We start from the raw sequence: 12,566 nt of genomic DNA, 5'->3' as shown, positions 1-12,566 counted from the left end.
AAACTGCCAGCAAAGTGTGCAGTCCAGGGAAGATCAAAAAGCCATCCTGTACTCAGCCCAGAACGAAGGACCCATGTTCTGTGAAACCTGTAAAAATAAGAACCGCTTTCTGCCTGCTTGGGTAAAAATCTCTTGCAGCTAAAATATTACAAGGACAGTAATAGCTTGTTTACTGAATATTAAGAAAAACGTTTTTTATTTTCCTATCGTTTAGTTTTACAGCTTGTTGGTAGTTATTAAAGCAAGCTTTTCTGCTATTAATTAACTGAATGTTGTGTCAATTCTTAAAGTATTAGGTTAGACCGTGATAAACAAATTAACTGTAGTTACTACACATTTAGTTAGTACTTCATTCAGCAAGTACTAAACTAAATGTGCAGTAACTACTGCACATTAATGAATGTGAAAACATACCCACAGGATAGGAGTATTGATATAGCTGTGATGGTTAAAGAATTATTCTGATGGTTTGGGAGAGGCAAGGGCTTTTTTGTAATACCTTTTATTGGAGCAACTGCATAGTTGGAGAAGATGTTGGACAAGCTTTTAGTCACAAAATACCCTTCTTTAGGTCATTTAATTGCTCCTTCTTTTAGCCTGACAGAAAGGTGATTAGCATACTTATCAACTTTAATGACAAGGTTTTTGATTTTCTATAGATCAAATGCCTGATTAATGGCAACCATTAACATAGGGCATGAATTTCTGAGTATTGTGGTTTATGTTTCCATGTTCTGTCTTTCAGAAGTATGGGCCACTGTTGGAAGGCACTTAATTACATTTAACAGCTCTTGAGGAAGCTGATACGTTCTGAGTTTAAATTTACTTCCATAAATGAGTGTGAAAAAGATATATGTGGACATGATTCATTTGGTGTGGCTTCTACTGAAAAATCCTACTTAGAGTTCTGAAAAAATCAACTTGTATCTTCCTTTTGCTCTTTTTATTGTAATCTGTGGTTCCCATAATTAGCAGTTATTACTGATAAAAATAAAGACAGTTGCTTTTTAAGTTCTGTCACAATTCAAAATCTGCATTTGTTTTCATTTTTTCTATAATTTATCAAAGTTTTTTCTGTAAAATACCCCAATTATAAAAAAGACAATTCTACATATTGCTGAATAGTATTGTGTCAGATTGTAATGTGTCACTTTTTTATATTCACCTTTGATCTTATCTGGATCCCTTTTGGCTACTGAATGTACGGTGCTGTTGCATTTTAAATGACTGTACTTTCTGTGCAGATTCCACATTTGCAAGTTTCACATTCTGACTAGTGGAAAGAAGAATCATTATTATTTGCTGTAATATAAAAGTAGTGGGAAGTTAAGAATGAGGACTACTTTTCTTTTTTATTTTTATTGTCACAATGCTCCTTAACGGCTAGGTAGACTTTAGCTCTGTAAAAAAAAGAAAACCACCATCACGTCCCTACTACCATTCAGTTCAGCTTTTAACTTTGTAAAACATAAAACAGTAATTACTTTAAATATCCAGTTTTATGAATTTCACTGTCTACAACAGCCATAATGAGCTCAAGGTTGGAAATTTTTGGAAAGTTAATGATCAGCCAGGTTTAATAACTACCAAGAAATTCAAGTATGTCAGCCTTTGCTATAGTCCTGTCACATCTTATAAGCTAAGCAAGGTAGGGGCAAGTAGCTGTTTGACTGTGAAACTTGCAAGAGCACTTATGGTGGGATCTGCAGGAACCAGAGTAGGTTCTAAATTGTACCTGAATTGCATTTTAACATCTAAGTACTGTTGTGGATCTGGCCCTTGGTGCTACAGCAGAGTGATAGAAGCCACTCCGCTGTTGGAGGCTACTGTTTTTTAGGCTGTATACAGACAATCAGATGATCTGGAATACTCACCTAGGTTTGTTTTCCTGGTAGAAAAATTTACCTGGAGATGCCTGAACACACATTTGAATGCTGAAACCCTGAAGAGCAGACAGCTTGCAGTGCTGAGACTGCACAGCCACTGTGCACACCTCCCAGCATGCTCTGAAGGCTCCCACAGTCTTCCTGGCAAGAGATGGCAGCAGTGCACAAGGCAACCCTGATTGGCTTACCCAGATGACTCAGGGTCAGCCTGTATCTCCCTGCTGCACAATGTGGGGATTGTGAAGGGGCATGTTTTGCACGCTGCTTAGCTGGAGGAGTAGAGTCTAGTGAGTGATAAAGTGTCTTCCTGGGAGTAGAAGTGGGGGTGGAGTAAAGCACCTTAGGATTCTGGAGAACTATACTATGGCTTCTCTCAGAAGGATAAGTTTTGCAGACATTTCAAGCTCCCAGGAGAAACTCTCCCAGGAGTGATTTAACCCTGGTAGTTCCCAGGTTATTTTTCTCCTGAAACAGCCATTTTTGCTCTGGGAGAAAAATACTGGACAGCTGTACACTCATGATTTCTCCTGGGAAATCAGTGACTCTTCTAGGAGAAACTGAATGTCTTTACATAGCCTTAGACTGAAAGGCTGAAAGAAAGTCATAACCAGAGGTGTAACTGGGTGTTTGAGTGTCCAGAGCAGCAGTGGTATATGCAGCAATGTCAGTGACTGTGCTGCTGGCAGTGAGGCAGCAGCCAGGTCATCAGTGCAGCTGATATTATTCTGCTGTGACTTGTGCCCCAGTCACCCCCCTTCATTTACACTAGTTGTTCTAACCAATTGTAGTCACTGAAGATCATATCCAAATAGGCCTTGTAGCTGCTTAAATAGAATGTAGGTGGAATTTAAGGGTCTAAACACAAAAAGGGGTCCAAAGTGACTTCATTCCAGCAGCTCTAAAACCATATGGACAATTAAAGTAATTGGCCACCTACATGTTGATCAGAAAAAAATCTATAAGTTAGGTTGGTAAGGGGCACTCTCCGCTTTTTCTGTTGAAATGGCCCATTGGAGAATTGATGGGGCTGGAAGGAGAGCAAACAAGGGGACATGAGACTCAGTAGCACTATGTGGTGGCTACTCCACTACAAAATGGGTCTCTTGTCAGAACTATTTTTAAATTTTATATTAGGTAGATGTCTGTTAAAAAGAAAAAATAACCTTGGCTATAGGGAGTTTTTGAAAAATGTTTTAGCGACCAAATTATAGTGCTACAATTATATTTGATATATTTGTCAGCTGTCTTTCTGATCAGTGAATGTTGACATGGTTCTATAAGCATCTTAACTAACAATCCCTTTAGACTAGAGGAAGGAAGTGGAAATCCCTATTCTGGATTTTTCCTCCTTGGAGACTATACATCTCTTACTTGAGCAGGCTTGTCTCTCTCCTGACATCTAGTCAGCCTTAAAATATATCAAAGTAAAAGAAGTTATTTTTATAAAGTGTTATGGCCAATCACCAGTGTAACATTCTGGTGTTACCAACTTGATTGCAGAGCAGCATATGAGACTGAGAGAAAATGACCTCGTTTTGCAGTTGGGTAATGTGATCGTTGTAGCTACAATATAATATTAATACTAAAATGGCCATTCTAGGATTTGAAATAGAACCAGTTATTTGGCTGGAAACACTGGAAGCTAATGTAGTAGTAATAATAATAAAATCCAAACACACATGTCACAATGTAGCAGAGGAGATGTCTTAGGCAGTATGTGTGTGGGTGAGCATTTCCAGTTAGGCAAGCTGTGGGGGTTTTTGAAGTTGCTAGAATTCAATCAAATTTACAGCTGAGCATTCTCATTCCTTCCTATGAGAATGCACTCAAGACTGTTGTACTCTTGGCTGCCCAGGTCATGTCTCAACAGGAAAAGTGGGGGGCAGCCCAGCCCAGTCAAGCCCATAGCCTAGCTGTATGGGCACTCTGCCAGGATGGGGAAGATTTGAATCCCCTTGGATTAAGGGCCTAGAAGCCAGGTCTTCTATTTCTTGAACAAGTGTTCTAATCAGTTGGTGATTGTGCTATAAGTGGGCATTTCCAATGTTTCTAAGTGAGAATGACTATAGGTGTTATGCTTTGTATTGAATTCAATGGATTTGGTGTGCTCTGGGTATCCTAGTTAGGTAGGCCCTGGATCTCTGCATTGCAAGATGATGAAGGTGCTAAATGTCCAATCGTATGTCAGGCCCCCTAGTAAGAGCCAAGTTTCAGATACACTCATGAGCCTAGTATTTTCTACTGGTTACCTCTAGGCACCCTTTTCACAGCACCTTGGCACTGGATCAGCCTTTGGAAGCAGCCAGTTTTCCACTGACTATTAACCTATCAATTTGGTCCACCCTTATAGGCCAAGGCACCCATCATTTCTATGTATTTTAAGCCTAAATGGAGACACTTATGAAAATTATATGGATCTGGCCTCACAGCCCTAATGCAGCAAGGCACTTAAGTGTTTTCCTAACCTTAAGTTCTAGAGTAGTGCTATTGAAGTCAATGACACTATTCATGTGTTTTAATATAAGTACCCTGATTCAGGGCTTGCAGACTATTAAATAAATGCAGTAAGCTTCTATTTCCATTGCCTGTGCTGCACCTGTTCTATGGTTGAAGGGTAACATTTATTCTCTGGCCTCTTTCATTCAGCCTAATATTCACTCAGCATTTTAAGATTCTAATAGACTTAGTATTAGATATAAATTCAGAGTAGAAACGTCGCATGAAATTCCATGCACAAAAAGGCAGTGTAATTTGGGAGTTCCCCAGTTCCTTCTTTGTGACATATACAAGGTCCTTTTGCTGTCCTTTTATTTTTGAGTAGCTGGCACTGACCAGGCTCTAAGGACCACAAGAATTTTGTTTTCACTGGCTTTTAAAATTACAGTCTCTTTGTCATTTTTTAAACCAGAAGACAAAGTCACTGTTAAAACTTGCACTTCTTAAAATTCTATAGTGGTGATACAGCCCCTTGCAAGATCTTAAGAAAGTTTTCCTCTTGTGAACCGCTGTTCCCTTTCTGGGGCAATTTAAAGGGGCCTTTGTTATAGCTGATGAAGGTGCCTTTAACACGTGTCCACAACAAGAAGCATTATGTACTCTAACAATTGTTCATTGCATATACAGTCCTAGACAGATGGAGTTTTATCCCCATCTCACCCGTTCTGAAGACAGCATGATGCATTGTCATGGCAGGGATTAATAAAAGTACTGCTCTCATTAAATGCTAGATAGTGGGAGCACTTCTATTAATACTGTAGACACAAAAACTGCTGCTGCAACGAATGCTAGAAGTGTTTTGTGTGGGTAATGAGGATCAAGGAGGGGGAGGAGGATACTCAGATATTATAGGTTTGAGTATGGTAATACAATAGAATAAAATAGAATAGAATAGAAAGTATGACCAAGCGAAAGGAATAGTAAAGGTGAGGTGGTCTGGCAATAGAAAGAAAAATGACAGACAAGGTCTGAGATAGAAAAGGGAAATAATGAAGAGAGGAAGGAGGACTATGAATTAGAAAGTGGAGGGAAAAGAAATCAGACACAAGATGGGAAGTAAAAAGAAAGATGCATCCCACAACAGACAGCTTCTTTCAGGTACCACCAATCAATAGTGTTATTTGAAAGTTACTCCAGAGACACTAGAAAGTGGCCATGTGTTAGGGAAGGGCATATTCACCTAAAATGGAGGAATTGACACATGGCCCTTACTTTTTCATGTGGACCCACATTCTATGTCATTGGTGGGACACAATTCCACACAGGCCACTGACAGATGTTCATTTAAAGCCACAGTGGGTTCTGATCCCAAATCCCACCAATCATGCCTCCTCCCATGCCACACATGCATGGCAAGATGCACAATAATTGTGCCCAACCTACCAGTGCAGGAGCGCTCAGAATCATGATCCCAGGCTCCCCTTGCACCAGCAATTTGAAAGCCAAGTACCTAAAAATTAGCTGATTGTTGTCTGGCTCTGTGACCACACTGAGACTCAAAAGAGACCCAGTGTGGTCCCCAGAGCCAGCCAAAGATCAGCTGATTGTCAGCTAGGTCAGGACAACACTGGGCCTCCAACCAGCCAGGGTGTGGTCCCCACTGGCCAACACACAGTTGGTTCCAGGACCACACAGGGGTTTGAACATGCCATAGTGCAGTCACTGCCAGCTGACAATCAGATGACCATTGGCTGGATCAGATTGGAGCCCCAGTGCTGTCCAGGATCTAGCTGACAATCAGCTGACTGTCAACTAACAGGGACTGCTCCAAGGCATGTTGGAGGCCCTGGTGTAGTCCTAATCCTGCCACATGTTCAAATTAAAGCACGATAGAAACCAGTCACAAAAATACTACACCCTTTTGTGTAATATTTTTGTAGATGATTTCCCTTTTAGTAGCACCATAAACTGCCTGAACATGTGGTTGGGTTACTATTTAAGACACAATTAGCAGACTAATCATGTCATAAGTGTAACATCTGCTAGAGACCATAGACACATTTCTGAAATTGGTCCTGCTCCAGCATGTACATCAAAACAGTACTGGCTTATTATATAATGAAACATTAAAGCATAGCTGAGACACATTTTAACCCACTGAGTGGACACATGGCTATAGCTGGTGCTAATTATTATTAAGAAAAAAGAACATAAGAACTAAGGACTGGAAGGAAGAGTCTCACAGCCAAATCTTGGAATCCCACGCTAGTGAAAATATACCACTAGGTATCTTAGTTAACACCATAAATGCTATCAAGTGCAGAGTTAAGGACTAAACTTTTTTCTTTGGTCCTTCCATAGTCAGTATATTTGGATAAGGCATCTCAGAGCAGTGAGTAATTTCAGATATTGCTGTACAGTAATACATATGTACAGAGAATGGACTGGCAGCACTGGTTCTAAATGTTATAACTTTTATGATGTTCCATCACTTCTGTCATGCTACTTGAAATCTTCCAGTATTGGATCCATTTTTCATGGACTATAGAATAGATATGGGGTCTCTCTAGAATATGGAACCTCTCCTCTGGAAATGCATCAAAACAATTCTGTTGTCCTTCATAGAGGACCATAATAGTTATATATACTTCATCACTTTGAGATGACAAATACAAATAGATATTCCATTACCATTAAAAAGAACCTTGTAATATTCATGGTATGATGGGCAACTGCTAACTGGTTAGGAGTGTCAGGGCCTATACTCCATATCAAATGCAATTTTTTATTTTTGGAGTGTTTAAGGGTTATTAATCAATATGAAGAGTTGGTCCCCGATGGCAGGCACAAATGGAAAATGAGAAGATTTTTTTTGAGAAAATAACAGAATAAAAACAATGAAGGAGATAGGAATGAGATATGGCATCAGGAAATATTGGAGATTAAAGTTCAAAAGATCCATAAAGAGATAGACTATTCACTGATGGACTAGTAGAATAAATGCAAGGAAAACCTATAAAAAGGTGCAATCAATCACTGATGAGAATATTCACTGACAAGTAGCTTGAGATCTGGTCCCAGAACACCATATTAAAATGTAATATTTTTTACAGGTAGGAAATAGGAAAGAATGATGTTAGATTTTCAAAAGGCTCCAGTGATGCTTATCAACCACCTGGGACTGGGGGGAAAAGAAAAGGATGTACTTTCTCCAGTTGGAAATATCTAGTCAAATCAATGACTATTTAATTTTTTTACACTAAACTTTAAGTTTGAAAGTACTTTATTGGTCAATCTACAGACAAAAATGCTCAGCTTGGACCAAGGACAATACCACTGGAGAATGTTCTATTTGGACTGACATCTTTCTGGCAATACATTTCCATCTCATCTTCCAATCCCTCTTGTTATCTCACAGTTTAGTTAATGTCTCTTATTTCTAATCTGTATAATTCCATACCATAAACATCTTGGACCTTCCTACAGTTTTTTCTATGGACTGCAGCATTGACCTGTAACATTTCTTAATATCTCAGCCCTAGACCTTTCTTGAGTAGTGATTTAAACTTGGACTGCCCTCTGGCAAACGTGTAGTTGTCTTGAAAATCACACATACTGGAAGACAGCTTCATCTGTGACTTAAGATAACCTTCTGAACTCCAAAAGTAATCAAGCAGCATTTACAGAAAATATATAGCCAGCATATTAAAAAGAACCAGAAAATTTTTCCTTTGTTTGAATATGGTATTTAACACATGGAATTATATGATGATTTGGGGACAGACAGACGTAATGTAGCGGAGATAATGTCAACTCCACTAGGACACCATAAAAATATGTATAAAGAATGATTGCTGGTGGCTCTTTAAACAGAGGAATCTTTCTCCATGTTGGTTTAATAGAACTATAAACGCAGACACAGAGGACCCAATTTTATTTATACCATGGACCCTTTAAAAGATTTTTCACTGGTAATTTATTTCCACTCCAAGGCCCTTTTATACTGTCATTGATATTCAAAGGAGCATGGATGTACTGAAGAATTAGTCCTTGGTCAGTTAAACATTGTAGTTCTTAAAACAGCATAAGCTCAAACCCAGTAGTTTTTGCTGACTAAAATTTTATCTCCAGAAACTACCAACAAACTTCATTCCTGATGCATAACACGTCTTTCTGCTCTGTTCTGAATCTCTACACTGGTTTTTCTCCACACATCTCACTCTTGATATTCATCATACCTTGATTTCCACTCCTAAATTCACACTCTCCATATACCTTGGTTCTAATCTCCCTTTTCTTCTACTCCTTGGGCATTTTTATACATGTGCTAGAAAACAGTACCAGGTACTTTAATTAGTGAGCCACACTAATTAAAAGAACTCATGCCACATGCATCAGTGTCCCCACACATCCCTGCGCTGAAAAAATGGTGGCGGGGTGCTTTGAACTAAAGCTCATCAAATGCTCATCTCCTGCTATTCAAACTCTGTAGTTTTAATATAAGGAAGCCACTCACTGTACTACATTACACTGGCATTTTAAGAGTACAAATGTACAAAACAGATTTCAGGCTAACCTGAGTTCAAGCTTTGGAAGCAAACAGCAAATGTACTAAAATTCACTTCACCTTCTCATCCAAACTTCCTGCATCCTAATGGTCCCAACAGCTTAGCATCTCCTCACCCAACTAACACAAACTCTTTGGAGCTTGTGCATTTCTTCCCAGTGGTTATAAAGTTCATTAATCATGTTGCAAACACTCTTCCTCCTTCAAGTTTAGTTGAGTACGAATCATTTTAAAGAACTATCCAAACACAGATAGAGCTTTGGCTACACTGAACTGAACTCAACAGGCATGTGCTTGAAGTCAAAGAAGAACAATATATGACTAATATCAAAGTGATATCTTTGCAAGGTTGTTTTTCTCTGCCATGGGGATTTTCAAGCACAGCTTCCTAGCTTATCCTCTGTTTCATTTTTAATCCTTCATTGATATCAATAAAACAGAGCTTACCTTGATCTTCTGAAGACACTGGTGACCTGGAATAAAACAACAAAGTTAAATCATTTTCTGTGTGTGATGAAAAGGCAGGGTTCAATGTCACCATAGGGAGGAACACAGTATGGAGAAGCAGAGACTCGGCTCTCTCAGCAGGAATGACTGTAAGGCTGTTGACGTGAAGGGAGCTCATAGCTAGTCCAGGAGCAGGTCCTCTCAGTCACAACAGCTTTTATGGAACAGCTTCAAAGTGCTGACTACAAGGCAGCTTTTAACCTCTCCAGACCCTACCAAGAGTTTCTGTAGGAACTGGAGCAGTGGTACTTGCTGTGGAGAAAGCATGCATTCACTACATTCTCAGTTGTCCTTTCTGGGAATATTTGGTCATTTGAGAGAAAGTGTTTATCCTCTTCCCCCAGAAAATATTGTAGGAAATTCTCAAGGAATCTTTGCTGTGGGGAGAGTTCCCAACTAGAGTTGTTGAGGAACCCGATAAAAGAGAAATGGCTTTGAAGACTTTGCATGCATTATAGCCCCATACAGAATGGAAAATCACTAGCCATAAATCATAGACACTGTTTGAATTTCCACTTAATTATTGTATAATGCAGTTAAATAGCATCAATGTAAAGTTCTGGGGAATTATAGGAAAGACAGCACCGGCCAATTAGATGTTTGGTAACAGTCTAAGAATGAGGGGTTACAAAGAGGGATCAACCAGTCAGGCCTTCAGCTGGTGTACTACAGGATACCCCACCTGAGTCCCAGCCATACCTGCTAATGACTGCACCCTGTATGACCAGGACCAAACCTCATAAAAAATACACATTCATTAATTCACATTCCTACAGTTCTTCTTATCCTTCTGTCATACTAACATGAGCTAGCTTGCCTAGAATTACCTGCTAGGGTTGGTCATTTAGCCTACACTGAGTCATGTACTAGTGTGATTCACACTATTGCCTGAGCATTTTTCATGAGATGATTTTAAAGTAAATGTACAGTCTTCCTACCATGGCAACAGCAGAGTTAGCTGCTACCACAGCAAGGCTCATGTTTTCCTTCCAACATAATTTAATTTTACATGGGTGTACAAATATGTCATATCAGGAAAGATTAAACAAATGGTAGCATGGAAAGCATCACCATTGGAATCATATCAGTAGAGCAGGGAAACAGAAAAAATGAGAGGAGCAAAGGGAGAGAGCCTGGGAGTGCATTTGGGAGAGTTATGAGAGGAGAAAGAGGTTAAAATTCTCCCTGTAAGGGAATAAAGTTGCTGAGGGAGGAGTCATGATCTCATTCCAAAACAGAGGTCTGAGGATGAAGGCTTAGGGACTATAGAGCATTAGAAGCAGATCTGCTAATACTTTTGATGCAAACAGGAAACAGGGAGAGGAAAGAAGGAAAACTCCCTAATGAGGCATGTAAATGTTTTTTACTTAAAAGGGAAATAGAGATTTACAAGGAAAAAAGGAAGGAGTTTGAGAAAATGAACCTTGTGAAAAGAAAAAAAATGTGACTGCCTAATTAAGATTCTGACCATGCCACTAGCCAACAGGTCTGTACTATCAGAATTAATTAGCCTGCCACTACTGTTAGCCCTTTTGATTGTTTCTAACCATTTTAGGCATGACCCTTGTGCTGCCAAAATAGGCCAGGTATGTCCTACTATTCCAATGTTATCCTGGATCATGGCACAGTGCTAGGATAATTCAGAGGGTTAGCATCTGAAGGGTTCCATCTTACAGCACTACCTAGTAATATTCCTTTTCACAGAGTGTTGTCTTCTACCCCCAATCTCCTGTGAAAACACGCAGAACACAGCAAAACTCAGCAAATAGTATTTTATACAAGGCTAAGTGCTGTGAGATGACAGAAATCATGAGGTGCGATTCCACTGTCCCTTCCAAAGGATCTAGCCAAACAAAATATTTAAACATAGGACTTTCCCAGAATTCTCAGCTCTCACGTTTTAATACCATCCCCAATCACTAAAGAAGTGGTTTTGCCCACTCCAGGAAATGTATTCCTTTGTCTCTTATTCGGGCAATTTTGTCACCTTCCACATCCTTATACAGAGCAGTTATACAAATAGCATATGCTTTCCTAGCATTCAACTTTGTTATACCTGGAAAAACCAATGATGTTCTCTCTGAAAACATCTACAAGGTAAAAATAAACAAGAGAGAGAGGATGCATTTGTACATATGCACTTTGGATTTATTGTTTTTTCTAAAGTAACAGTTATGTGTGACTTTATAAAGTGCTTTGAGATCTGTGGATGAAAATAAAATCAATATATCTAAGGTACAGGTATTATAATTACTACCTGTAGTAGTAGTAGCAGTATATATTTTCATTATATTAGATGTCGAGGGCTCGCGGTATGTGTGCATGAGAGAAAGTAAATGGGGGACTTTTGGCAGTCTTCACAGTTTAAGAGAGGGTTTTCAAAACAACTCAGTAGTGACCCAACTGTGTTGCCACTGAAAGCAATGGAAAACTTTCTAGGGACTTCAATGAAAGCAGAGTTAGGCCAACACTGAGTACTTTTGAAAGACCCAAACCAAATTGTTGAAATCTCTGCCAGAAATTGATTTGACCAAACTGTGCTCATTGCAGGGCTGGGGCATCAGGGTTGGGAAAGATGGCCACAAGCTTGAAGGCTGGTCTAAATTATTATGCCCTGCAGCCACAAAAGGCTATTCTGGAAACAGGGAATCAATTGGATGCAGCCATTTTGAACCTCTTACATTGACAAGTTTTAATATAAGAAATATTATAGCAGTGCTTTGTCACCAAAGAATTTTTCCAATTATTCCTGTTTTTTTCACCAGCCTTAAATGTCTGGCAAGCATCACTATATGGGGCCCTAAACAGTTCACCCAGAATCCTTCTGTCACCCCTCTCTACCTATCACATATGATTAGTGTGGCCCCACCATCCATGAGGTGGAGCTGGATCAGGTTGCCCTGTGCCTCATCTGCATATAAATCTTTGGAGAATCCCAGGACTTTTGACAAAAAAACACAGCCCTAGTCTAGAATGGGTGGCTAATTAGAACATGGATCCTTTGTGGGGGGTATCTGGAGCACACACACATACTGAGCAGTGCTGAGCTGTACGGTCACTATGGCTTGAAATGCTGTTGACTCTATTGGAACCCAGTCCAACAAACTATATAGTAAAACATTAGCCTTTTGTCTTTGGAACAATATGCATAGTTTGTACCATATATAAGT

The 12,566-nt window shown here is 39.4% G+C and overlaps 1 protein-coding gene and 1 long non-coding RNA gene across 2 annotated transcripts in view; one reads left to right on the top strand and one right to left on the bottom strand.

Moving 5' to 3' along the window:
• DGKI (diacylglycerol kinase iota) overlaps positions 1–12,566 on the bottom strand; it is a 186,758-nt gene that overhangs the window by 29,069 nt on the left and 145,123 nt on the right. Inside the window, exon 27 of the mRNA XM_059726475.1 lies at positions 9,337–9,362. Within this exon, the coding sequence (XP_059582458.1) occupies positions 9,337–9,362 (26 nt within the window). The remainder of the gene's footprint in view (positions 1–9,336; positions 9,363–12,566) is intronic.
• LOC132250159 (uncharacterized) overlaps positions 1–12,566 on the top strand; it is a 71,743-nt gene that overhangs the window by 5,597 nt on the left and 53,580 nt on the right. The window lies entirely within an intron of this gene.

Source organism: Alligator mississippiensis, chromosome 4 (assembly GCF_030867095.1).
Source record: "Alligator mississippiensis isolate rAllMis1 chromosome 4, rAllMis1, whole genome shotgun sequence".
In the NCBI taxonomy this organism is placed as follows: domain Eukaryota; kingdom Metazoa; phylum Chordata; order Crocodylia; family Alligatoridae; genus Alligator; species Alligator mississippiensis.
Note: the sequence above shows the minus strand (reverse complement) of the source record. Positions and strands in the feature narration are given on the sequence as shown.